We start from the raw sequence: 26,016 nt of genomic DNA, 5'->3' as shown, positions 1-26,016 counted from the left end.
GATGCAATGAAGGTGCAAAGCGTAGAAGGTGCACTTGAAACGAAGTCTGGCTGTTTGCTCTGAGGTGTCTGAAGATCGAGAGTGAATTGGTTGCTGCTGCTCTGGCCCGGACTACCACAATGCTTTTATAACCATTTCTCGAGGAAACTGTCTTCTGAGCTGCAGGTACTCTCCCCGACTCGCAGCCATGTACGTTCAAGCTGGGCTGAGACATCCTTGAGGCGCAGACGTTCCTATCAGTCCACCGCTGGCCTACGATGCGGTCCTTACTCTGCCCATCATGACTTGTTGTTCGTTGAAGCTTGGTATTTGCATCGGGATGTGGGGGAGTTTTGGGTTTGATGGTGACATGTAGTCTGGGCTCAGCCTTGCAGTGGCTGTGCATGAGCCATCGAGAGGGCCGGGAGACAGCTTCACGAGTCACCATGTCGGTATCGGATGCAGCAGGAAAACATGGCTAACAGTCGTCGGCCGGGCCGAATCACTAAAGGACTCGGTAACAAAAACCGAACGCTCATTCAGAGTAAGCGTGATACAAGCCAAAAGAATAGTCGTACTTCATGCTCTAAGGAATCCTATACTTAAAAAAAATTACCCAGCGAAGGGGCCACATAGCAGCAAAGTAGGGGTTTTAGGTCTCGAATCGAGCGGTATCTATATGCCCTGGTATGGTGGGAATAGTGTGACCAAGCTGAAAAGTCGAACGGATAACTTCAAGCACTACAGCTTGAGTAGAATCCCTATGGTCAAGTAGCCCCCACCTACGAGGAAGCGGGAAGTTTGGATCAAGCCGAAAGGCTAGCGTGGATTTTATCTGCAGTGGGCTGGTGGTCGTCATCGGCAAGCCGCCGTTCGCGATTTCTAAGCCATTGACGAATGAGAAGCGAGCGAGGGAGTTGCTTGTACGAGAGAAGAACTGGTGCGGGGCGTGTCCGAGCAAAGTCCGGCATAGGAGTCGTTTTCGAAGCATCGCCAGCATCTACCAAAGCAGCGGCCGGCGGATGCGGGGAAGCGGGGGGTAAGATCCAAGGCTGCGGCTCTCTTTGTTGGAGTCGTACATTGTCAGCTGGTTGGCGGCAAACGTCAGAGCCCCGCAGGACGAGGGAACGGCTTTGCACCCCTGCATTCTTGGTCGGCACGCCATGCCGCAATAGGAAAAACCGATGTCGGAGATCGGACAAAAGCCCTGGCTATCCGCCGATAAGCGCATATCTCCTCCACCGCCTGCCAAACCAGAAGCACCGACATGCGCGTGCGCGCGCCCTTCGACAAGCTGGCAAACACGGCTTCAATTGACTTTCTCTTACCAAATCTTTACCAAACTAGCAGACCCCATCTTCCATTCACTACCTCCACCCCCTCACCCTGAGCTCCCACACTTGCATTCCTACACAACAAACACTAAGAAAAAAAGTTCAGAGAGCTCCAAAGGCAGCTCATTCCCCGATATAAAACCTCACCGCTAGCATACGCTCATGTCTCCTCCGGCTGCCATCGACGAAGTCCCCTCCGCCGCACCTGCCACCAACGGCGGCGTGACCGATGGCCCCATGAAGCTCGAGGACATCTACTCCAGGCGCAAGAAGACGGACAAGTCGCAATGGGGCACCGCCGCCCCCTCCCGCAGCGAGAACTTCAAGGTCTACACGCACAGCCACAAGCCCAAGGCCAAGAGGTGGGATGGTAAGTCATTGTGCGAGAACTGACAAAGAGGGATACTGACCGAGACGCTTGCCAGGTAAATTCAGCACCGAGTCCCTTTCCCGTGTCTCGGCCCGCCTCAAGGGCGCCGCCGTCTACCTGGGTCGCCCAGGCATGATCTCGCTGGGCGGTGGCCTGCCCTCGTCCGAGTACTTCCCCTTCGACGACCTCAGCTTCAAGACGCCGGGTTCGGGCCACTTCGACGACGCCGACAGCAGCGCCTGGGACACTGTGACGTCGGGCAAGAATGACATGGCCGCGGGCAAGTCCAACTACGACATCGCCACCGCCTTCAACTACCACCAGGGCTCTGGCTCGGCCCAGCTGCTGCGCTGGATCACCGAGCACACCGAGATCGTTCACAACCCGCCCTACGCCGACTGGGCCGTCACCCAGACCGTTGGCAGCACCTCTGCCCTCGACATGTCGCTGCGCATGCTGACTCGCCCCGGCGACTACGTTGTCTCGGACGAGTACGCCTTCAGCAGCGCCATGGACACGGCCGCTCCGCTTGGCGTCAAGTTCGCCGGCGTCAAGATGGACGCTGAGGGTATGCTGGCTGCCGACCTCGACCAGGTCCTGTCCAACTGGGACCCCGCCACCCGCAACGGCGCCCGTAAGCCGCACGTCCTCTACCTCGTGCCCACCGGCCAGAACCCGACAGGCGCCACGCAGAGCGCCCAGCGCCGCCGCGAGGTCTACCAGGTCGCGCAGAAGCACGACCTCCTGATCCTCGAGGACGAGCCATACTACTTCCTGCAGATGGACCCGTACGTCTCCGGTGGCGACAAGCCTGAGCCGCCCAAGTCGCACGAGGAGTTCCTGGCTGCCGTTGTGCCTTCGCTGCTGAGCATGGATACGGACGGACGTGTCATCCGCATGGACTCCTTCTCCAAGGTCGTCGCACCGGGCAGCCGTGTCGGCTGGATCACCGCGTCGGAGCAGATCGTCGAACGGTACTCCAGGCATGCCGATGTGTCGACTCAAGGTCCTAGCGGCATGAGTCAGTTGATGCTGTTCAAGCTGCTGGAGGAGCACTGGGGTCACCCTGGCTACATCGATTGGCTGATCCACATCCGCAAGGAGTACACGGAGCGCCGCAACATAATCGTCGGGGCCTGCGAGAAGCACCTCCCTAGAGAAATCGTCAGCTGGAACCCGCCCATGGCCGGCATGTTCGTAAGTTTAACCCTCTCCTTGAAAGTGGCTTGGAATTTGGATGGCTGATACGAAGTTATTTGTGTAGCACTGGATGGAAGTCGACTGGCGTAAGCACCCGCACGCCTCGACGAAGAGCATCACTGAGCTCGAAGAGGAGATTTTCCTCAGTGCCGTCGACAAGGGCGCGCTCGTCATCCGTGGTAGCTGGTTCTACGCGGAGCCCGACGCCGCGCACGACAAGATGTTCTTCCGCGCCTCCTTCGCCGCCGCGCCGGCCGATAAGATCCAGGAGGCCATTCGCCGCTTCGGCGAGGCGCTCAGGGAGAGCTTCCAGCTGTAGAGAAGCAATGGGAGTGTTTTTCAAACTTGTAAGTTGAGGGGTTCGGTGTCCCCGGCCGATCAGAGCACGAAATTACGGGCCATGTTGCAATGATATTGGAATATTTCAAATTTGCGATGGCGTTGGTCTTTCAACATTTGCATATAGACCGGCGATATCCATAGGTCAAAATACAGAATTGTTTATTCTGAGATTTATACATTCGAACTGAGTACTTTTCGTGTTTTCGCTGGTGGCGTGAAAATGAGCATTGAGGGGGATATCTAGTTGATGAAGTTGACGCAGAAGAAATGCAGGATGAAGCTTCCGAAGACGTAGTCCGCAAATGCACTGTGTCCGAGTCAGCTCAATGTTTGGAGGGGCACGTAGTTGGCCACGTACCGCTCGTGAGAAAGGCTGCCAAAGTCGTTCTTGTTCTCCGGGTTGGTCTGGATGCGCAAGCTCGCCGTGAGAACAAACTGGCCGACGGTGGCGCTGAAGCCGGAAAGGAAGGCGTTGAAGGGCTGTGGGATAGCAACGGTCAGCTCCCGTCTCAACACAAGCTACTCCACTCCCAGCCTGGCTTTCACCGCCGAATGAAAAGAAGAGCAGGGTAAGACTGACAAAGTTACCGCCGATGACACAGTAGAGGAATTGCAGGGCGCCGACGGCGACGAGGAAGACCATAAAGACGTCGAGCAGCTTGGTGCGCTGGTCCGTCTTGTTGACGTAGTTCCTCCACACGCTGTTGACAATGGCCTGGGCATCGTTCGAGTTGACCTTTGACGACGAGCCGCTGCCGACGGCGCCGGACACGCTGGTCGCAGTGCTCGACTTGGTCGTGTGCGAGGCGGCGCTGGGGACAGAAGCGGCCGGGTCGGCGGCGGACGCGGGGGCGGCGGCGGGCGAAGTGGCGTTGTTGCCGCCTTGGTTGCGCTGGCGGGGAGGCATTGTGGATGGTGCTTGTTGCCGAGGCGGAGGGATTGGGCCGGATGAGAGAGTGTGGTGGTGGTTGTGCGCCGTCCGAATGAGGCCAGATGGATGTTCTGTCCACCATGCAACTTGCGGGAGCTCGGGCCACACCCACCCAAGGGACGCGCAACTGAGAGAGCTCGATGCTTACGTACGCCAATTGCTCCTGCCTTAGCTCCGACGCGCCGACACGAAAAGGAAAGTGCTCGGAGAAGCGCGTCATCGAGTCGCTCCGGACGGATCTTCACTGGCCTCCGTCCGAGGAGCTCTCTGTTCGCGAAGCTTACATACAAGCCCAGACGCTTCCGTAGCTTTCCCCGCGTTCCTGTCTTCCTCTTCCATTCACTCCGTGCACCCGCTCCACGACCAATTGACCAGTTCCAATCACGATGGTACTGTCGCGCACTCAGCCCTCGCATGCAGCCCACCACACAGCTGACCACCGGGAATAGGGCCTCGACACCGTCGCATTTATCCTCGGCGCCCTGACTGCCGGCGGCGGCATCACCGGCTACATCCGCACCAGCTCCGTCCCCTCCATCGCTGCAGGCGTCACCGTCGGCACACTCGTAAGCGATCCCAATCCAGAAACACCCTCGTTCTGCCCTTCGAGAGACTCACAAATGCGTCTTGTCCCTAGTACGGCCTCGGCGGCTACCGCATCTCGCAACGTCAGCCCTACGGCGTCGAGCTGGCGCTGCTGGCCAGCATCGTGCTGGCGGGTTCGTCTATTCCCCGTGCCATCAAGACGGGCAAGCCCCTGCCCATCGGCTTGAGCCTGCTCGCGACCTATGGCTTGTTGAACTTTGGCATGGCGTTCAAGAACAAGACGGCGTGAATGATCATGGATCTGGAGCGAACGGGGTGATAGCGCGGACATTGCAAGCCAGTAAATGAAACGGGATGCAGAATGCGCGAGAGGAAAGCACATGGTGCGGAGCCAGAGTGTGGAGCATATTTTCTTTTGAAAAAAAAAAAGATAAACGAGAAGCCTTTGGTTGTCCCAGCGGGGAAGAAATGAATGCTGGAGAGGCTATAAGACTCCTGACTGAATTAAACAAGCCAGGAGGGATGATTTCTTTCAACAGAAGATGCGGTGATGGTGGTATCTGATCCAATATATCCCCTTAAGCACCCCATGAGTTCGTTCAGCTACCATTTTATGTGCACCTGACAGCATGATAAAAGATAGTTTTGGTGCTTTACAATATTTTCCAGTCGACATTTTAAGATAAGCGCGCAGAAAGCCTTCCCCCCTTGACAACTTAATCCATCACAGTGCTTTTCTGGAAAAGTGCCGTATAAGTCCACTCTGCCCGGGGCCGTTGCCAACACACTCGAAACTATCGTAAGTTAGTTTACAAGCATACTCACCGTCCTTTACCTTTCATTACTAAAACAATATCGCATATGCCTCAGTTAAATGGCGACTGAGAAAAATCGGTGTTGCTAATTTGCGTTGGTGCCACGCCGCTGATGGAATGTAGTGTCCAAGAGAGATCATTCAACACTTTTATAGAGCGTCTAGACATATATTAGAGACTAGTGTACCTATAAGGTAAGGCTGAGTTAATAATACTCATTTTATTATGCGTAATTACTGTGTGAAGCTCTTCGTAACTCGATATATTTGGCGTAAGACGTTCTTCCATTGGTCTGAAGAATGTAACCAATAATGATTCAAGAGAAATGCAGTACGTAATCTTCACGTACTAAGTAGTGTCTTAATATCTTACGACAATTGTGAGTCCTGGACTTTGAGAACGATGCGGTAGCGGAGAGAGAAAAGGCCAAGTCAGTCAAGTGTTCAAAGGGCCCTGCTGATCGCTGCTCGGAACTTGATTCTGCTATGAAATCTTGATCATTGCTCAGTGGCGATTTCTTGAGATCCAGACCAAGAGTATAACGTAATTTTTGAACGTGCAGTGGGCAGTCTATTCGATGCGGCCGCATCTATGATCTGAGCAAAATCCCGCCTTGCATCACCAGCACATGAGCTAAATGGGACGCCTCGCCTGCTCTAGACCCCACGCCTCAAAGCTACTGGTACTGTAGCGCCCGCAATCGAGATCAGTCTCATCAGCTGCACCAGACACGGACCGGCTCCTTTCTTCCCCTCCTTCCCACGCAACCACAGATCATTGGTCCAAAGAAGTTGCCACAGCGTGCTTGGGCGCCATCACTCTCAGCAATCAGCGCCACCTAGGCACGATCTTTGCGAAGAATATCTCTTTGTTCATCGAATGCGGCTAAGCTTTCCAAGCCACCAAAAATCGGTATCCCGTGCTGGGGCAATTGACTTGGCATGGCTACACGCTACAAGTGCCCTACACCTGCAAGGATGCCCAGACCATGGAAGAGGCCGCTAACGCTCAACTAGTAAGCTTCGCGATGCTTGTTACCCTTTAGACTCCTTGTCACGACTATCCTAAGTGGCATGTTAGTAGCAGAGTGATTAAAGGAAGGCAAATGGGACGGGTCCACTCAAGCTGAACAGTGCAAACGAAAGGTAGCAATACGGTGACGGATATCTGAGGGAAAAGCCACAAGCGAGAGAGGAATATTGGGGAGACGCGCAGCTGGCGCGAGTCCAGAGCGGACTATTGATCGAGAGGAGGGTGTGGCGGGCGATGGCTTGGTGCTGTCGTGATAACGCTATCTAGCTCTGGACTCTTCTCGCTTTCTCTTGATTTCATTGCCCTTCTAGGCTTGTTTTCCGCTGCCCTAAGATGTCTCTAGAGGTTAAGTGCGGAGGCGTAGCACAAACGGTGCCGGCCGAAGCCATGGGCGGAAATGGGGGCGGAACATTCCATCCTACAGCTCCGCCGTGGCGAGCTACCGCATCAGGTGAGAGCGGAGGCGCCGAGCGGCGTCTTGCGTGCTCGGTGGCTTCAAGCTTGAGAGTAGACGACCACTTGGCAGACCAGGGGAGGGCTGTGAACAGCCGCCTCGTGATTCTCAACCTCGTCCAAACCACTCAAGCTCATCCGTAACACACTACCGCTGCTCAATAATTGCTCTTTCCTCATCCCCAGCATCTGTTGCGGGAGGATTCATCTCGCACAAGATGAATGGTTGAGGTATGTCACCATTCGAGGCGCAGATGTCGACATCAGCGCCCCTCGCGTCGCCGTAACGAAATTTTTCCGTGTCTACGAATGAAATCCTTTGGGCTGTGGTATTGTTGCTTGGACCGGTATTTGGTGTTTGTTCGTTCCATAATGATGGGAATACGAGTGTTATCAGTGCCCCGCATGAGACCGACCATATCATCGGGTCCGGCATTTCATGCTCAAGGGTTTCCACGAAACCGGGTCTGTGGACTGGGGGCAGCATATCGCATGGTCGGATCGCGCATGTCTCCGCTAGCGAGAAAAGACAGATGCAGCCAACTGTCTTGTATGAAGTATTTCTCCTCGTTGGTGAATCCATTTGCGAGTGCTGCTACGAGTGCGTTGATCACTACATTTTACCAGGGAAAAAGCAGAGAGAGAAAAGCCTACATGTGTCCGCTTGAGCATATGTACGCTAGGTTTTCCCTGAAGATGCATGCTCCTCGGAGCCTTTCCCCCATCCATCACTTGCGGCGTTGAGGAATGACATGGCTTCTGCAGAGAAATGATCATTACTTCTATGATCAAGATAACGAGCACCCTCGACAAGGTGCAAGACCATGGAATACTGCGCTATTTATTTCTTGATATGTTGCAATATATGGATTATCTTATCCAGCGATCTTCATCCAGTCATGCGCTCGAACTAAAGCTGCTCACTATGCTTCCATTTAGGATAAGGCGCTGGAAAGTATCAAGTGCGTACAGTGATACGGAAAGGTCTAAATAGAGCTGTCTTGTTGCCCTGAGAGATGACGTTTTAGCTCTATCCTGCTTGAACAGGCAGGAAAAAAAAAAAGGTGCTAGATGTCTTACCCCATCCGTACGTCATCAACATAAATGGGGATCGGTCCAGTGTCGGCAGAAATTGACTGTGGGTGTGTAAGCCCTTCCTTACACTGACGTCTGTTGTGTATACCCTCACTAATGCAATGTTGCACGAACCAATTCCTCCACACCACAATACCACTGATCGCATCTACCGCTTTGGCTTCCCGACGGAACCGTCACACCGTACTCACACGAGCCGTCCCGCGGCACTTCGCGCGCCGGGTCGTCCGTCTCCAGCCAAGCCCACGCCATTACATAACTCGGCGAGCAGTTTCCCTTCCCAGCGCATAACACGCGAAGGAAAAAAGATACAAGCTCCGTCAGAATCCGAAAGCGGGCCTCACACTCGGCCAGAAGGGAACCATTATCCGGATGATGTTGCCGTGAAGTGGAGTTAGAGCAGAAGAAAAAAAAATTGAAGCTTCTTCTGTGAACGACACAGGCCTAAGAGGTCATTCGAGCAACGCCGCATGAACGCGCATGACTGTTTCATTTGGGTTGGCCAAATAGCACGGATTGACCGGTCATCTAGCTCGCGATGAATGCTTCACAAACTCGCAGTCACCTTTTGCGGTTTCGGTGATCTCGAGTTGCCGGTACCGGTGCGCTGGTCCTGTGCACGCGCGCGTTACGAGAGATAGGCGATAGTGGGGCGCCTTGCATGGTCGACGACGGAGGCGCACATCACATGGAATGTGCATGAGAACGTATGTACGACTTGGTTACCAACGTTTGAAGATCAACTGTGGGTAGCATCAACATCCTAAACTCTTGCTGAAATAGGGATAAGCTTGAGATATTGATGTGAGATCAACAGAACACAGCTTCTAGGAGTATCCAAAACCCCATTCCATAGAAATACAAATGTCGTGACAGCCAAAACATGACTAACCGTGAGAACCGTCGGACCCAGAAATCGGTATCGAGGTCATCTACTTACCGCTTCATTTCTCCGAGACCGTGCTCTCTTTGTGAAAAAAAAAAAATCCATAACGCCAGAATGCATACTACAATGTTGCCCGTTTTCAGGTACAGCAGCGACGAAGCCTAACGCCAACCCACACTTCCTGATATTCGTGTCCCGTTATACATAATCGTTACTTGGTTTCGTGTAATTCATTTCGCGTGATCAATCATTTGTTGGTAGATATCCTCTGGGATGCGCTGTGCGTTGGCAACGACAAGGCCAATGATCGACTTGGCTTGCAGAGGAGGAAGAGAGCGTAGGATCTGATTCGGGCTGTCGAGAGCGTCAGCCGGAGCGATTGGACATGGGATCTCCACATATGACACACATACCTTGGGCTAGCCAGAATCTGGTCGCGAATCAAGACGAGTTGAGCAACGATGCACAGAATGTTCAAGTGGGGGCCGTAAGCGAAAAGAAAGTCCCATAGCAGCAAGACCTCAGGCAAAGGCGGCGTGCAGGCACACATGGTCAGGACGGAAGCGAAGGCATAAATCTCAGCCTTCAAGCCTTTCGACGCAAGATGTGCGAAAAGCTTGGGGTCGACAATCTCCAGCACGGTATCCACCAAAGCTAGGCCTTTATGCACACCCTCCATGGATCCGCGGACGTATCCGGGGCACTCGTTGGTGATGAACTTGTCGAAGGCGACAAAAGCCTCGGCCTCGCTGCGCGCAACGTAGAGGAATGGGGCGGCCAGGACGTTCATGCCTTGGACGTAGCCGACCTGCTCGGCGTGGTCGCCGTGCTGGGACTGCGAGCCCTCGGTGATGGTGGTGCCGGTCAGAGAGCTCCGAGTGAGGTCCGGGCTGCCAAAGTCAGATAGGGTAGGCGGCGACTGCCAGCCGTTCACACGGGCCTCATGCGCATCATGCAGCTTCCAAGCAACGGCATTCAGGACGCGGGTCAAGCTGTTCTCGGTGACGCGCCGGCGGAAGAGCGGGTCCGTGGCAAGAGTGCGGAAGGTGTCGTTGCGGATCTTGGTGTACGCCGGGGAGGCTCCTTGGCGCACGAGATCCAGATAGACGTCGGTGCGGATAGGCGCAGCGTTCAGGAAGGTCAGCCAGATGTATATGCGCAGCTCGGACTGGAGGTGTCAGCAGGCGACCGAGAGCGGCAGCGGGGCGGAGGGCGGTACCATGCCATCGCTGTTCGCTGGAATGCCGGTCATCAGAATGTGGTGGCGCAGATCGTCCAGGCCCGCAGCGAGATCGCCTCCCGGCGGGCCCTTGAGGAGGAACAGGTCGAGGTTGGTCATGGCTGCAGCTAGGGGATGCAGGGCGGCGGTGAGGAGGCGAATGGGCGTCGTAAGTCAGTCGTCGTCGCCGCTGTTGTTGCAAATTGCGATGGCTGGCGCCGTTGTCTGAGCGGCGGAGGCTGGCTTGGCGGCCGTTTGTTCCAGCAGCAGGAACACCAGCACGGGGATCGTCCGAAACGCGGCGGCGGGTGCGGGCAAAGCGCGACACGAGGATGATGTGCGGAGGAGTGTTTTCGCAACCACAGCAACTGCGCCGCTCCGGACGGGGGGCCCGACAATGCCGCTCCTTTGTTTGTCTGCGACACGCGTGGTGTCCTCTGCGCGCGGCAACCCTGCTGCCGCGTCGCTGCTGGCAGTCCCCAATTTGACCAGCTCCACAGAAAGGCGGGTGCTTTGGGTAGGTCTCCTGTCGATGGAGCGATCCCCGGCCAGCTCTTGGCCAACTGGGTCCCGCCGCGCGTAAAAGCGAGTTAGCGAGGGCGCGACGCCTCAGGCCAACGTCATCGACGCGCGACGGCCGAGCGCGGCGGGCGGCGGCGGTGCCAAGACAGCGCGGGCGGAACACGCCTGGGGGATGGCGGCAGCGGGCAGCGGGCAGCGGACGGCGGGCAGCGCAGCAGGCCAGACGGAGCTGGCTGCGCGGCAGGGCCACGGCAGCAGCAGACGTCAGCCTGCACGCTATTTGAATTTGCCGGCGCCGCGCCTGCGCTGGGACGCTAGGGCCCGCACTTTCGCAGGCGGCGCAAAACGACATCGGCATCCTCGAGCACGCAAGACACGCGGCCCGCGATTGGCCACACGCCCCAAAACTTGTCCACCACCGTCTCCGCCGCCATGCTCCCTAAGGCGACCACACGTCAGATTCCGCGCTCTCGTCCATGCACAGATCGAGGCTCCGGGGGCAACGACCGTGTCTGTTGCGGTTTGCCCCGGGGCCTCCGCCAGACTAATTTCCAACTTTAACTTAACTCCGATGTCGTGATGTTCCTTTTGAGCATGTGCTCTGCCTTTTACTCGCGTCCTCTCTGTGCTCCTGCCCTCCCGTCCACGCTCCTATCGCCTTTGCTCCAGGGTTCCGCCTGACTGGGTCAGCCCGACGCCTGCTCACCCTCTTGCCTATCACGGGATCCGCCCACGTTCTGGTGGCTGCCCGTCCGCTATCACGCAATTCTCAGCTCGTTGACGCACTCGCCCGACCAAGGCATCGGACTCGCCTCTGCTTTCGTCTAGATTGGCCTCTCCAAGCAACCGCCGCGCCTCAGCGCCCAGGCTCCAAGCCATCCACCGACTGGCGGCGTTCTAGCACCCGCTCCTCTGGGATTCCCCAAGTCAGTCCGTCGGCGAGGGCGTGCTCCGAGGAGATTTTTGCTCGCCGGGCTCCAAAAGCAATAAATTTTGGCCGTTGGCGAGACGCCTGCAGCTGCGCTCAGAGTCACTATAAACTGCCCGCCCGAGCCGCCGGTCCATCCGCTCGTGCTCTTCAGGGACTCTGCAGCCCCATCCTTGATCCCGGCCCGCGACCGGTCTTGTGTTTCCTTCCCAGAACTCTTGTTCACGGCCCAAGCTTTCCAAGCCAACCATGGCTTCTTCGAAGGTCACCACTGGCGTGGCCAAGGTCCTGGGCATCAAGCTCGATGAGCGGGAACACGCAGACAAGCTCACTCGCGGCGAGTCCGTGTTTTCCGTCTCTAGCGCTGACACGTATGTTGAGGAGGAGCCCACTGTGGCCGAATGGTTCAGAGACATCACTCCCTCGGGCGCTGATCTCTGGAACTATGTCAAGAGCCTCTTCCCCTTCCTGCATTGGATCGGAAACTACAATCTACAATGGCTTTACGGCGACCTGGTTGCCGGTAAGTACCTTGCATTGGCATCCTTGGCCTGCAGTCGCTGATCATTCCAGGTATCACTGTCGGCGCTGTCGTCGTCCCTCAGGGAATGGCCTACGCCAAGCTGGCCCAGCTGCCGGTTGAGTACGGCCTTTACTCCTCCTTCATGGGTGTTTTGATCTACTGGTTCTTCGCTACCTCCAAGGATATCACTATCGGAGTAAGTTCTGAACTTCAAAGAGCTGGCTCAAGAAACAGACTAATTGGTTCTTAGCCTGTCGCTGTCATGTCTACCGTCACTGGAAACGTCGTCCTCAGGGCTATTGAAAAATACCCACAGTACGAGGGCCATCAGGTTGCGTCTGCTCTCGCCATCATCTGTGGTGCCATTGTGTGTTTCTTGGGCCTCATCCGCCTTGGATGGCTCGTGGACTTTATCTCTCTCACGGCCATCTCTGCTTTCATGACCGGCTCCGCCCTCAATATCGCAGCTGGTCAGGTTCCCGGAATGATGGGCATCAGCGGCTTCTCGACTCGCGAGTCCACGTACAAGGTCATCATCAACACCCTGAAGCACCTTGGCCGCACCAACCTCGACGCGACCGTGGGCCTCACGGCATTGGTCATGCTGTATCTGATCAGGGGCGTGTGCACATATGCTGCGAAGAAATACCCGTCCAAGGCCAAGCTCTTTTTCTTCCTATCAACTCTTCGCACCGTCTTTGTAATCCTCCTGTACACCCTTATTGGTTTCCTGGTCAACCGCAACCACCGTGGAGTGAATGAGCGCAAGTTCAAACTTCTTGGCAGTGTTCCTAGAGGTAAGAAGCTAGCCTTACACCATCCGCTTCTAGATGCTTACAATGAGCAGGTTTTCAGCATGCTGCTGTCCCCGTTGTCAACAAAGACATCATCTCCTCGTTTGCCACCGACTTGCCTGCGTCCGTTATCGTCCTTCTCATCGAGCACATCTCTATCTCGAAGTCCTTCGGTCGCGTGAACAACTATACGATTGATCCCTCTCAGGAGATGGTCGCAATTGGCGTTAGCAACCTTCTCGGACCGTTCCTTGGTGGATACCCCGCAACCGGATCTTTCTCGAGAACTGCCATCAAGTCGAAGGCTGGCGTTAGGACTCCTTTCGCTGGTGTTATCACTGCCCTTGTCGTTCTTCTCGCGATTTATGCCTTGCCTGCAGTATTCTTCTACATTCCCAACGCCACTCTGTCGGGTGTTATCATCCACGCTGTGCTTGATCTTATCACCCCGCCGAACACGGTTTACCGCTTCTGGAGGATTTCTCCGCTCGAGGTTCCTATTTTCTTCGCTGGTGTTCTTGTGACGGTTTTCAGCACGATCGAGAACGGCATTTACACGACCATCTGCATTTCGGCAGCCCTTCTCCTTTTCCGCCTGTTCAAGGCGCGCGGTCGCTTCCTTGGCAAGGTCAAGGTCCGCTCTGTCGAGGGTGAGCATCTGTTGGGTGATGAGCCAAAGACGAAGAGCATCGACGACGCTCTGAAGCCGCGGACCAGCAGCAGAGACAACGAGGACTCGACCAGGGAGGTTTTCTTGCCCATCGACCATCATGACGGAACCAACCCTGATGTGAGCCTCCAAACACCGGCACCGGGCATCTTCATTTATAGGTTCTCTGAGGGATATAACTATCCCAATGCCAACCACTACCTCGACTACATGGTTGCAACTATCTTCAAGCAGACTCGGCGCACCAACCCACACGCCTATGGCAAGCTGGGTGACCGCCCGTGGAACGACCCTGGCCCACGCCGCGGCAAGGCGCTTGAGGTTGATGACCACAAGCCCACGTTGAAGGCTATCATTCTGGATTTCTCGTCGGTCAACAATGTCGATATCACGTCGGTGCAACACTTGATCGATGTGCGCAACCAGCTCGACCGCTACGCATCGCCCGAGACAGTCGAATGGCACTTTGCTTGCATCAACAACCGGTGGACCAAGCGCGCGCTCGCAGCTGCCGGGTTTGGTTACCCCACTCCTGATCTCCAGACGGGCGAGTCTTACGCTCGCTGGAAGCCCATCTTCTCGGTGGCGGAACTTGGTGGTGCCGACAGCGCAGCCAATGCGGCGGCGGCGGAAGAGGACGCTGAGTACAGGTCAACTCGTCATGCCGATGAAGAGAACGAGATTCAAAACGAGCGCGGCAGCTCGTCGGAGGAAGCGCGGGACAGCATCAACAAGACTGCCAGCCGGGTCCAATACAACGAGAAATCGAAACAAGTGCTGGTGCACGGCGTCAACAGGCCGCTTTTCCACGTCGATCTGACCAGCGCTCTGATCTCGGCGGTGCAGAACGTGGAGCGCCGGAGAATCTACAGCCAAAAGGGCTACGGTGCAACCGAGGGAAGCGATATTTCCAACGCCAAGGATGCTTGAGGGGTGGCGTGCAAGTTTTAATTCTTACTTTTGCATTCTATGTTTATACGACGTTTTATTCCCTGGAGGCTAGACTCAATTGGTGGGGCCAAGTCCTCGGCGAGGCGTTTCTTTGGCATGATGCGCAGATTTGGATAGAGTCCTAAAGGTTGAGAGACAAAAAAGGAGGTGCGAGCATACGATACCACGGTCGGAGAGAATTCATATGGATGTTTTTTTCGTGAAACATGGAGTCAGTGACGAAGCGTGACACTAAAATAGCAGCAGGCCGCGAATCACAGGCGCATGAAACGCAAGGTCGGCAGCGATCAAACGCGGCTGGGTCGGGACTAGCGTCAGGGCGCGCGGGCGCGAGAAGGGTCCAGTTCGGCGGGCGGAGACGCGGTGCGACTCGGTCGGTTGCGGCTGATTGCAGCAGCTCGTACGCAAGCTCCAGGTGGCCTTTACAATTTATCGCCGCTCAATTGCCGCGCAACGCTCTTGCTCCCCTCCTCCACCCTGTTGTGCATTGCTCTGGCGCTGCTTTTGCGCGCTTCTTCTTCGTTCCCCTCCCTCTTCACTTCCTGTTCGTGGCAGCGCAAGACGAGCCCCGGGGAAAGGCGCACTAGATCCCGCGCATATCACTCCGCCGACCACCACCATCCTCACTCCCACCCGCGCTAGACGACCGACTGGCCACCTGCTCGTCCTGTCTCCCTCCTTTGACACCCCTTCCACTTTCGCATACCTGCGACCGACCGGCCGAACCACCGCCAAACATCGCGCTCCCTACTCTGCCGCCGCACCTCCAGCCTTACTCTCCACACCAAGACCGTGCACCTTCTGCTTCGTAGAGACATCCAATCGTACTATTAACTAAGCGGAGAACCCGGCACCCCACCCGCAACAATGCCGGCCAAATCGCGCTTCATGCGGCTGGACGCCTTCACCAAAACCGTCGAGGATGCGCGCGTGCGCACAAGCACGGGCGGCATCGTCACCATCACTAGTATACTCATGATTCTGTGGCTGATCTGGGGCGAGTGGGCGGATTACCGGCGGGTCGTGGTCAAGCCGGAGCTGATTGTGGACAAGAGTCGAGGTGGGTGAATTACGCGCTTCTTTTTGCCCTGGGGCCTACCGATCTTTGGAGCAGGAAGACAGAAGAGCTGCGGTCGGAAAAGAGGCCTGCCGCAAGCCCCTACAGAGCGTGTTTTGCTAACTTGATCCCTTGCGCGTGCCAGGCGAGAAGATGGAGATTCATATGAACATCTCTTTTCCTCGGATACCCTGCGAGCTGCTCACGCTCGACGTAATGGACGTGTCTGGCGAGATCCAGACGGGTGTCATGCACGGCGTCAACAAGGTTCGCTTGACGCCTGAGACCGAGGGGAGCCGACCCATTGAAATCAGCGCATTGGATCTGTGAGTAATGCCCGGTTTCCCAGCGTAGCATACAAGATGGATTTGGTTGACATGGAAAATGACAGGCACGCCGATGAGGCTTCGCACATGGACCCCGACTACTGCGGTGAATGTTATGGTGCCCCTGCCCCCACAACGGCCAAGAAGCCCGGCTGCTGCAACACTTGCGATGAAGTCCGCGACGCCTACGCTGGCATTTCTTGGTCGTTCACTCGCGGCGACGGCGTGGAACAGTGTGAACGTGAACACTATGGCGAGAAGCTCGACGCCCAGAGGCGTGAGGGGTGCCGCATTGAAGGTGGAATCCGTGTGAACAAGGTCATTGGAAACTTCCACTTCGCGCCTGGCAAGTCCTTCAGCAACGGCAACATGCACGTTCACGATCTGGAGAACTACTTCAAGGATCAAGCCTCGCACTCCTTCTCGCACAGGATCCATAGCCTGCGCTTTGGCCCTCAGCTGCCCGACGACGTCATTGCTAAGCTCGAGGCATCCGGCCTGAGCGCCAGCAGCCTGTGGACCAACCACCACATTAACCCGCTTGACGATACGGCGCAGCACACTGATGAGAAGGCCTTCAACTACATGTATTTCGTCAAGGTCGTCAGCACCGCCTACCTGCCCCTCGGCTGGGAGAACAAGGGAACCTCTGCGCTTTCCGGCCTCATGCCTGACGCTGATGGCATCCCGCTTGGCTCTTATGGTATGGGCGCCGATGCGGGCAGCATCGAGACCCACCAGTACAGTGTAACCAGCCATAAGCGCAGCCTGGCGGGCGGCAACGACGAGAAGGAAGGCCACAAGGAGCGTCTGCATGCCCGTGGCGGCATTCCCGGTGTCTTCTTCTCTTATGTAAGTCCCCTGCTCTCTTTGTGAGCAAATTCGGAAGCAATAGCAGCTGCTAATGTGCTTGTTACGCACAGGACATCTCCCCCATGAAGGTCATCAACCGCGAATCTCGCTCCAAATCACTCTCCGGCTTCCTTGTTGGCGTGTGCGCAGTCATCGGTGGAACTCTCACCGTTGCCGCCGCCGTTGACCGCGCGCTCTACGAAGGCTCTGCCAAGCTGAAGAAACTGCACCAGGGTTAAGCTCCGTGGCCGACCCAGGACCAGAGAGAAGTGTAGAAAAAGTTCCCAGAGATGTTGGTCACTAGTTGTGTGCTTGTATTCCATGTTCAGGCGTTTCTATCGGGTTCATTCGAGCGGCGTTGAATGCTTTGCTTGCGGATTTTTTTTTCCCCTTTTTATCCACTAGTAAGGAGTCGATGAGAAGCTGTTGACTTATGTTGACGGCGAATCGTTGAGTAGTTGAAGGCGACAGCAAAGATGGTTGCGCCTAAGTTGTAGATATGCGCGACGAATGTCGGATTGTGTGGGGGATCAGAAGACTTGGTGAGTCCGTAGGAGAAAGATAAAAGAATAAAAACTCCATTTCGACATTTGCTCCGAGTCTCAGTCCTCTGGTGGATTGCTATTACTGTACCATCCAAACTGGTGTTGAGTTTCTATCCGATTTTCCAGAGCACCATGATGGCCTGTCCCTCTCAAATCACCTTACATTCCGCTTGTCTTCCTGATTCTCCCAAGCCTTTCATCAAATAGTTTCGTCCACTATTCCAACGCGTCATCACCCGTCTTTTCGCGCGAAGAGTGCGACGGAGGACAAGGGTAGCTGCTCTTCTTGTCACCGGCAAATAACCCTATCGTTACTACCCACTGCAACACATGGATTCATCCTTCCATTCAGCCTAACCGCCGTATATGATCAATGACGTGTGCACATGCACCCCCTCACGTAAAGAAAGCCATCTACCTTTCCTAATAGCGCAGCACTCTTTTGCTGAATCCCTCTTTCCTCTCCTCTTCGTTCTGCATGTTTCGTCAGGGATTTCCCTTCCAACCGGTTAAGTTTCCCTCTACATTTCCGAGTGACCCTCTTTCTTTTCTACTCACCACTCTAACCATTGGAGACATAGAAAATGCAGATCTGGTAGGTCAAGAAGAATGCTCGCTGTTACACGGGACAGCAGAGCCACTCAAATCACCACCATTTCTGGGCAAAAGCAGCAACCGCAGCAGAACGAATGGGAGAATAACGAAAGCAAAGCATCTTGATCCATGCTCTCCTTGCTATTGGTCGCACCCCGCTGCTTCCTCGCCCCGATCGCAATCAATTAGGCAGTTGGTATGCAGGTCGCTTCTCCCCAAACCTTCCTGATGCAGCAAAGCAAGAAGGGAAGAGTCTCACTAGTGACTAACCCAAACGCCCCGGATAGGGCAAAAGGAAATCGGAAGGACACGAGCTCTTGTCTGTGGCGCCAACGCGTGGCCAGCATCGCCGGGGCTTCCTCCGCCGTGCGTGCTCTGTCCGTTGCATGGCGTCTCGTGGGATACCTGCTGCTGTCCGGTACAGCACAGTAGCAACCCCTTGACGAGCCAAGGAGCACGTCTATAAGGCCAAACGCCCGCTCGTCCGTCACGCGCTCTCGCCATCCTCATCGCCGTTGTTCATTTTCCGCCCTTGCATCATCACGGTACTTACAGCGGTTTCGCACTATGCAGGTGTCGTCACATTCGCGTCAAATAACAGACTTGCCCGCACGAACGCTCTTTCATTCGCAACCACTCAGCACGATTACGTTGACGTAAGTAGAAGAAACCCACACTTTCCTACCGGGTTGCAGCGGGGGAAAGCGGGTGAACCCGCCTTGTGAAGGGGCCAGGTGACGTGATTTCAGCTCTGCTTGCCCCATTTTGCAACATTAAGTCGTGCTTGCTCGTTATTCCATTTGCTTTTCTCTGCTACCAGCCCTGAACTACTGGCACTGCGAACATCCACCTCCTCCAAGCTTGTTGAAATATTCTGCTTTCCCATTTCTACTACTACTACTTGCTGCTGCTGCTGCTACCACTACCAAAGAAGTTGCTACTGACGCTTGCTGCAGCCAACGACTGACTACGTCCAAACCTCGGACATCTTTGTCTCGTCGGACTTTGGCACCGATGACCGGAGCGACAACCCACCTGCAGGCGCCGTCATTCTCTTCTTTCTTACCCCTCTGGAGGGCAGGCTCCCCCGACTGAGGGGATATAAACAAGCCAACCCGGACACCAGCGCGGCACTGGTGGCCCGTTGCCGCCATACGACAGCGAAGCAGAACCCTTTGTCTGCTTTCCTCAACCAACGACAGGAAACAAACAGAAAAAGACCAAACAACCCAAATTGTCGATAGCAGCCCGTAGGCCGATCCATGCGCGGAACAATAAGCCCAAGAAAGACGAAGAACCAAGAGCAAAAACACATACCATCCCAAACATGTTACCTCATTAACCCAAGAGCCAATCATGAACGCGTTTCTAAAATCAGGCCGAAACAGTAGCTTCCCTCGCTAATCAAACTCAAGATGAGGCTGAAGTGCAACCAAAAAAAAAAAAGCATATACCCACCTGGAATACAAACCATCTAAGAGACAAAAGACTGACTGCGGTGAGGAGCAGATTCGTCATCATGCCGCACTAACCGGTGTCTTCAGGCCGCCCTTATCACTCCCCTCGCTCATGCGTTCATCGAAGTCACCATCGCCGATGCTGCCCTCGTACTCCTCGCCCATGTCGTCACCAGGGCCGTAGCCCTCAAACGAGACGGACGGCTCCGAACCATAGTGCTGACCACTGCCGCTATGGAGGAACTGCACAGAGAGGCCTTGCCGCAGAGCGCTGCCACCAGGTTTCATTGATGGAACGCCGCTATCGCTAACAACAAGTTGCTGCGGCTGTTGCTGTTGGGCCAATGATTGCTGCTGCTGTTGTTGCTGCTGCTGGGCGGCAATGGTTTCGGCAAGCGGCGGCTTCTCCTTCATGCCGCGTAACATCTCACGGCTGGCGTCGAGCATCTGCACAGCGTACTCCAACCAACGCGCACGCGTTGCACTGACGCTCAGCGTCCATCGGTACTCCCGCAAGCGCGTCTTGTAGAACTCGGCTTCCTCCCTGCCCGGCGCGGTGGCCCACAACAGGCTGCCAAACGTGCCGATCAGAGTGAAGTTGATCTTGGACGCAAAGTACCAGAAAGATTGGAGGTGAGCAGGCGTCAAACGGTTCACAAAGTCCATGGCGCTGATCAGGCGCGTCTTGGCTGCCGACCGGCAGATGAAGAGGAGGTATGGGTCTGATGTTTCTGGGTCGAGAGACTGTACGATCCGCCGGTGAAGCGTGATCTCAGTGGCAAAATAGGCCAGATGCAGGGCACCGGTGGCTGCAAGAACCTGGATCAATAGGGGCGACGTATTGAAAGGAAGGGAGGGTGGGCTTACCGGTGTTGGACGAGCGGCCGGAATTGTGACTGTCGATGCGCGTGCTTGCCGGCAGTCTTGCAAACCATTCTTTGAGCTTGATCTGCACCGGCTTGGCCCGATCGAGGATTAGCCGCGTCGAGTTCTTCCCGGCATTCTGGAAGTCTTGGATCGCAGTCTGGGTGTAGAATGTGTCCATGACTTCCGCCATGATGGCTGTCAGCGTAATCATTTGCGCAAAGACGTATGCGCCTCGCTCTTCATCGGCAGCCTCCTCCTCGCTACCTGCTCGGAGAACCTCGCCCGTCTGAGCGCCGTCCTCGTAGAAGTCCTCGTCACTAATCGGTTTCACCGCCCAGTCGGCATTGTAAATGTGCGATGGCCGGCCATGGATCAACGAGCTCCATTTATCCTGCATGTACAAGGCCCAGGCAATCCGCTTGCGCAGTCCCTTCTCCCACAATGGAATCGACCAGTTGGAGCAGTCGAGGTGCAGGCCAAGCTCTTGTGCAATGGCAACGAGCTGAGTCGTCAAACTCCAAGAGTCGGAGTCCGGTCTCTGCAGCAGCAGGAGGCCGGCCTGGATCGTCGAGAGCTTGGGCCGTTCCATGGCCTTAGGTAGCCAGTGGGAAGCAATTGCCTCCAGCTTGCTGACATCGGGCTTGGGCAGTGATGCCAATCTGGGCTCATACGACCACCATTGCAGGGCCAGCATGTAGATGCCCGCTAGGAGGGGTGGAGATATCTGGCGATCGGCATCGCGATGCCGTTGCATGAACAACGTTTTCTGTATGATGGGAAAGTTAGGGTGCACGGAACGGAAGTACACATCAATGAGCTGGGAGCCATGTGGTGCTACCACAGCCTCGACGGCATTGAGCGCCTCAATTTCGCTGTCAAAGTCTTGGGTGTTCTCGTCCGGCAGCATGATGAAATGTTCATTGTCATGGACCTTCCGCAGCACGCCCAGGTCGAAGGTGCTCTCGTTGCGCGTATCGAACTGGGTCAAGCCGATCAGGAGTGGGTCGAAGGGTGTGGTGGGCCCGATGTAGCGGCTGTGCTGGCGACGCTGCAGCCCGAGCGTCTCTTGGAGGGCCTGTCCGGTGGTATCGGCGAGATGGGGTGCTCGGCGGGAGAACTTGGTGGTGGGGGAGGGCTGTTGGAGCGGAACGGTGGTGCTCTGCGGCTGCTCACGCTCGACTGATCTGGACCACGGGTGTCAGCAGCGTGCTGCAGGACTAGGGCGGCGAGGCAGGGCTAGCGAGTGTCAGGATCACGGCGGTACGACACCTACCTCTTCTTGGCGCTTTCCTCCTTCTGGCCGTCGACGTTGATCTTCCTTTTCCGCGGCAGCGGGCTCTGCACGAAGGTGCACTCCTGCTTGTGGAACTCGCACAGGACGCACAGCAGCGCGCCTTCGTGGATGACGCAACGGCTCTTGCGGCGGCGGCAGGCGTCGCAGGGCCTCTCGCGGCGGGAGCGCTGGGCAGGCGTGAGCTGACCGGGCTGGGCGTTCGGCTTGTGAGAGAAGAGGTTCTCCTTGCCCGGCATGGGCTTGGCTGACTTGGGGCGGGCGGCAGCGAGAGGGACGAGGTCCGAACGAGGCATGATGGGCTGGGGAGCTATGGCGGTCGTCATATCGTGCGGCCAGTATCGGAGATAGCCCAGGGCAGCGTGGAGCCTGCGGGTATGCCGGTTAGTGCCCGCCGGTCGTCAGGGCGGCGGCGGCAGCGCACCAGTGAGAAGGGCCGCGGTGCGATTGCTGGAGGCCGTGTCTGATAACGGGCGATATGGGAGCGGCTCGGCAGCTGGGGAACGGCGGGCTTATCGCGCAGGCGTCTCAAGGGCCGTGAGAAAGGAAGATGAGGAAGTGGATGGTGCGTTCGGTCATTTGCCTGAGGCGCGCTTTCTGCTCGCGGCTGGGCAGCGGCTCTGCTGGGCGTGGTGACGAACGGCGGGCGGTGGAGCGCGGGCGCAGGTGTTGCTTATAGATAAAGTAGTGTCGATGGATAGAGGTAATGGGCGCGCAGTGTCAGCGATGCGGTCTGCGCCTGTGTCACCGAGGGCGTCCGCTTGGCGTGGGCTTGGTCATAGTTAGGGCAGTTTACGTACTGGATATTCGCTTGCTGCCCCAAACGAGCAGTCGCTGAAGCATTAACGAAGGCTTAATTCGATGAAACCTCGCGCCGCGCTGGGGTAGATCTGCTTTCTCTTATCAGTGCCCTCTGACTGGCCGACTTCGCCCGACTGCCAGCCCGTCCATCCCTGCGCCGCGTTTCCGTTACCACTCTTTTTACTCAACCACCAAGTTGACGTAAAGAAGATATCTCCGCAGAGGCGCGGCACAGCAGCACAGCGCCCGGCCTGCTGTCGCGTGCGCCCGCAGATGCCAGGCCTCTCCGCATTCTGCACCGGCCGGACCCTGGCGGGCCTGACGACAGAGGGTGCCCAAGTTGGGCCCCCGGCGCAGTCAATCTCACTCGCGATCTGCCTTACTCGCGACCCGAAGTCGCTCCGCACACGTGCCCGCCTGCCTCACGACGGACGCAGGCACTCTATCGCGGTGACGTCGCGGCGCCGGTCGCGGTCATGCTCTTGGGCGGGCTCTTGTTGGTCGCGCGCGCCCAGCCGGCCGCAACACCGAGCGCGAGCCAAACAGCGCCCGCCGTGCATCCTCCCACTCACACCATCCAGCCGCCATTATCTAATCGCAAACGCGGATCCGTCGCACCGCGTCCGCCGCGTCGTTGCACCGCGTCTTGGTGCAGCTGCGCCCCTGCGCCCTGCCCGCCCTCCGCGCATTCCATAAAGGCGGTCGCCCATCTTTCCAGAATTCCCGCCTCGTCAGACGACCTCGTTCTGATCGGCCTGTAGACGAGCCGATTCGCGCCTCCGGGTGAGAGATTTTCCTGATTGCCCAGATGCAACTCGTCTCCGCATTCGCTCCCCGCTTCGTCCAAATTTCTCGCATCATCGCATGTGTCCACGGAATGGATATCTCTTCTCCATGCACTCCCGACGCGGAAATGAAGGCGGTGGCGGGTGCGAGGGCGAATCAGGGTCCCGGGGCAATTAGGCCAGCCCTTTTCGCCTGTTCAGGTTAATTGGAGCTCGAAAGAACCACGGAATCCTCACTTTCTTACGTACAGTGAATCCCGACCCCCAGCGTGCTCTCAGGAGGACATGCGCAGCAGCGCCACGTCGAACGCGCCCGGACCACCCGTCCGTTGCAAAGTCTCCCGCGCCCTGCGACAGGAGCGCGAAAGCGGCCAAGAAACAATCTCCTGCCCAGGAGCGAGGCTAATTTCAGTGTTTACGTATCCAAAACGAGTGGTGACACCCCGTGTCGAGGATTGCTTGCGTCGAGTTATGCGCATCTTTCTCGGCATGCGGATAGCTACTTTTGGGACCGCGACCACTCTTGCTTTCGCCACCAACCCAACTCCCAAGACCACCTAACAGCTCGCATGACGCACATGCGGGCCTCGGCTGCTGCACACGCGTTTCCCTCCACGGGCCTGCCACAGGTCTACAGTCCAACGTCCCGCCGTGGTGCGAGCTCAGGCGTCTTGTTGCGGTGTGAGTCCATGGATTTCGCCTTACGAATGCCGACATCGGAAACCCTCCATCTCGTCTTTGACACGTCAACTTGATCCGGCTCACAAACGCCGCATTGCATTTCTTGGACGCGCTGGAGGTCGTCGAACATGATATGCACGTGAAATACCAGCCGCTTTGATTACCATTTGCAATCCTACGATTGGCGCTCGAGCCTCCACGGCCACGATAAGCTCAAAGCCCAAGACTTTGTTTCAACCACGTCAACCTACCAACGGCGACAAAGCGGCCTTTTTGTGGGATTTACCATCCATGCGCAGTCGACGTTGCCTGTAAAGTCCGAACAGCCACCGACGAGAAAAATGCCAAAGTTCATCCCCAGCAAGCCCGGAACTGCCGTTGCAACTTTAACATGTAAAGTTTCGTATTCTTCTATTGCCTGTCCCAGGAAGTCGGGTTTGTTCTGACTCTGCTCCGCACATTCCGAACGAACGTGGCGACTACGCTGTGGTCTTGCTGGCTCACATGGCGAGGAATAGTAGTGCACACAAGTGTGTTGATCGTCCGGTTGAAGGCCCGAAAACAGACCACACTTAATCTGACTCAGACGTTGGATGCCAGCCTGCGAATGCTGCTTGCCGTAACTCATATGTATCCAACATCTAGCACCACCCCATGTGGAATGGACATGCTGCTCACCGTCGCCTCTTCATGCAAACTGCTAAGCTGTAACGAGCTAGTTGCTGGTGCACTCGGCCTCTTTTTTCTGCAGGATCATGTCAGATGAGGTCTTGCACTACTGCCTGCGCTCAGAACAAGATGAATGCAGCTCTGGAGGGTCGTCGTATTCTTTTCAAGACATCTTGGTTTCCACGCAAAGACATTATTAAATACGTATCCGCGAAAACGTCCTGATTCGCCAGTGTCACGGCTCGCACGCTCTACAATCGTATATGCTTGCTGTAAGGCTGACGAGCTAGATCTTCATTCTATGCTGCAAGAGTGTAGTAGGTAACGTCAGCCCCGATCATTCACCAAAGAGATGCGTGCTTTTCTTACTTTAGGCTTTCCCCCGCGAACTGTAAGTGGACTGACTGAACTATGCATTGCCTGCGTGGCGGGAAAAAGGTCTGTGTTCGCCTCAAGCAGAATATGGAAAGAGGATATGCGCCTCCATCCCATGTGCCGCTGTTCCCGAATGGTCAGCTTTACCGAACCGGTAGCAGGAACCTCTAATGACAGATTCTGGCGAATTGACGTTCTGGAGCGCCAAATGTCACGTGTTTCAGCACCGCGACGAGCACCTTTCACAGTGCTATCATTCACGGGACTCGGGATGGACCAATGTATGCTTTCTGATGTCTGAGTTGCGAACCCACTGGCTCAGACGTTGGCGTGTGGCACAGGGAAGGAGCAGGCGACGGTCGTGCTTCACGTGGCGCCGGCTCTGAGGGCCGTCGAGCCAGCCTCATCTCCACGCGCACGACTCGACCGCTCGCTTCGTTCCACCAACAATTCGCTCCCTGGCACGCGGCTCCGTGAGCCTGCACAACGGCCATGCCTCATTGGCACTCTTAGCTCACTCGGGCCCGGACCACAGCCCTCCGCAGCAGTTGGCATCGGTCCGCTATCGCCGCGTTGTCTGAAGAAGCTTACGTGCAAATACCTTCTTACCACTCGATGCATTGAAATTCTGCGGCCACGTCTCGGCTAGCATACGGGAAAACCGCCATTAAGGAGTCTCCAGGTTAGCGGTGCAGCCGCAGTTACCAGCTTCTTTATTTGCCATCGAGCTTCATTTCGTGCGACTTCGCCCTCCGGTTTTGCATCTCGACCACTATATTAAGAAATCAAAGCTGCCTAAAGCCGCTTCTTTGAGGCAAAAGACCGGCTAATCGCCGGCCATGCTGCTCACCACGCCATAGTGCTCATCAATGAGATGCAGATACTTGGTCCAGGTACAATGCACGTCTTAACGCCTTTCGGCTTATGCTGTTTCGAGCAATTCCCGTGTGGTCCGCGCCTGGCCGCCTTCTGCATGCCATGGAATACTTAAAGAACACGACGGGCGTGACCGACGTTTCGAAAGCCACCCCGTGTCCTGCCCTCACGCTCTTTTCCCCAGCGCCCCTGCGTTTCCCCGTCGCATCCCTTGTTTTTGCCTTGTTGTGGTCTCGCCGCTTGTCACGCC

At 56.2% G+C, this 26,016-nt stretch overlaps 7 protein-coding genes across 7 annotated transcripts; 4 read left to right on the top strand and 3 right to left on the bottom strand.

The window, feature by feature from the left end:
- Positions 1-1,475: 1,475 nt before the first annotated feature.
- Positions 1,476-3,202, top strand: LTHEOB_10778 (Aromatic amino acid aminotransferase 1; the record flags this gene model as incomplete). The annotated part of the gene is made up of 3 exons (XM_035507460.1): positions 1,476-1,683; positions 1,739-2,880; positions 2,948-3,202. The coding sequence occupies 3 exons, from the start codon at positions 1,476-1,478 to the stop codon at positions 3,200-3,202; spliced, it is 1,605 nt and encodes a 534-aa protein (XP_035367133.1).
- Positions 3,203-3,465: 263 nt separating this feature from the next.
- On the bottom strand, positions 3,466-4,132 carry LTHEOB_10777 (Dad family protein; the record flags this gene model as incomplete). The annotated part of the gene is made up of 3 exons (XM_035507459.1): positions 3,466-3,532; positions 3,584-3,705; positions 3,806-4,132. The coding sequence occupies 3 exons, from the start codon at positions 4,130-4,132 to the stop codon at positions 3,466-3,468; spliced, it is 516 nt and encodes a 171-aa protein (XP_035367132.1).
- Positions 4,133-4,542: 410 nt separating this feature from the next.
- On the top strand, positions 4,543-4,991 carry LTHEOB_10776 (uncharacterized protein; the record flags this gene model as incomplete). The annotated part of the gene is made up of 3 exons (XM_035507458.1): positions 4,543-4,545; positions 4,606-4,722; positions 4,794-4,991. The coding sequence occupies 3 exons, from the start codon at positions 4,543-4,545 to the stop codon at positions 4,989-4,991; spliced, it is 318 nt and encodes a 105-aa protein (XP_035367131.1).
- Positions 4,992-9,213: 4,222 nt separating this feature from the next.
- Positions 9,214-10,322, bottom strand: LTHEOB_10775 (Mitotic check point protein; the record flags this gene model as incomplete). Its single annotated transcript, XM_035507457.1, has 3 exons — positions 9,214-9,337; positions 9,397-10,151; positions 10,203-10,322. 3 exons carry the CDS (start codon positions 10,320-10,322, stop codon positions 9,214-9,216), a joined length of 999 nt encoding a protein of 332 aa, XP_035367130.1.
- Positions 10,323-11,901: 1,579 nt separating this feature from the next.
- On the top strand, positions 11,902-14,569 carry LTHEOB_10774 (Sulfate permease; the record flags this gene model as incomplete). The annotated part of the gene is made up of 4 exons (XM_035507456.1): positions 11,902-12,175; positions 12,226-12,371; positions 12,426-12,972; positions 13,023-14,569. The coding sequence occupies 4 exons, from the start codon at positions 11,902-11,904 to the stop codon at positions 14,567-14,569; spliced, it is 2,514 nt and encodes an 837-aa protein (XP_035367129.1).
- An 888-nt stretch (positions 14,570-15,457) lies between these two features.
- Positions 15,458-17,064, top strand: LTHEOB_10773 (Endoplasmic reticulum-Golgi intermediate compartment protein 3; the record flags this gene model as incomplete). The annotated part of the gene is made up of 4 exons (XM_035507455.1): positions 15,458-15,650; positions 15,793-15,973; positions 16,039-16,825; positions 16,897-17,064. The coding sequence occupies 4 exons, from the start codon at positions 15,458-15,460 to the stop codon at positions 17,062-17,064; spliced, it is 1,329 nt and encodes a 442-aa protein (XP_035367128.1).
- Positions 17,065-19,481: 2,417 nt separating this feature from the next.
- Positions 19,482-21,905, bottom strand: LTHEOB_10772 (Nitrogen regulatory protein; the record flags this gene model as incomplete). The annotated part of the gene is made up of 3 exons (XM_035507454.1): positions 19,482-20,230; positions 20,289-21,472; positions 21,562-21,905. The coding sequence occupies 3 exons, from the start codon at positions 21,903-21,905 to the stop codon at positions 19,482-19,484; spliced, it is 2,277 nt and encodes a 758-aa protein (XP_035367127.1).
- Positions 21,906-26,016: the final 4,111 nt, after the last annotated feature.

Source organism: Lasiodiplodia theobromae, assembly GCF_012971845.1.
Source record: "Lasiodiplodia theobromae strain AM2As chromosome Unknown scaffold_41, whole genome shotgun sequence".
NCBI lineage: Eukaryota > Fungi > Ascomycota > Dothideomycetes > Botryosphaeriales > Botryosphaeriaceae > Lasiodiplodia > Lasiodiplodia theobromae.
Note: the sequence above shows the minus strand (reverse complement) of the source record. Positions and strands in the feature narration are given on the sequence as shown.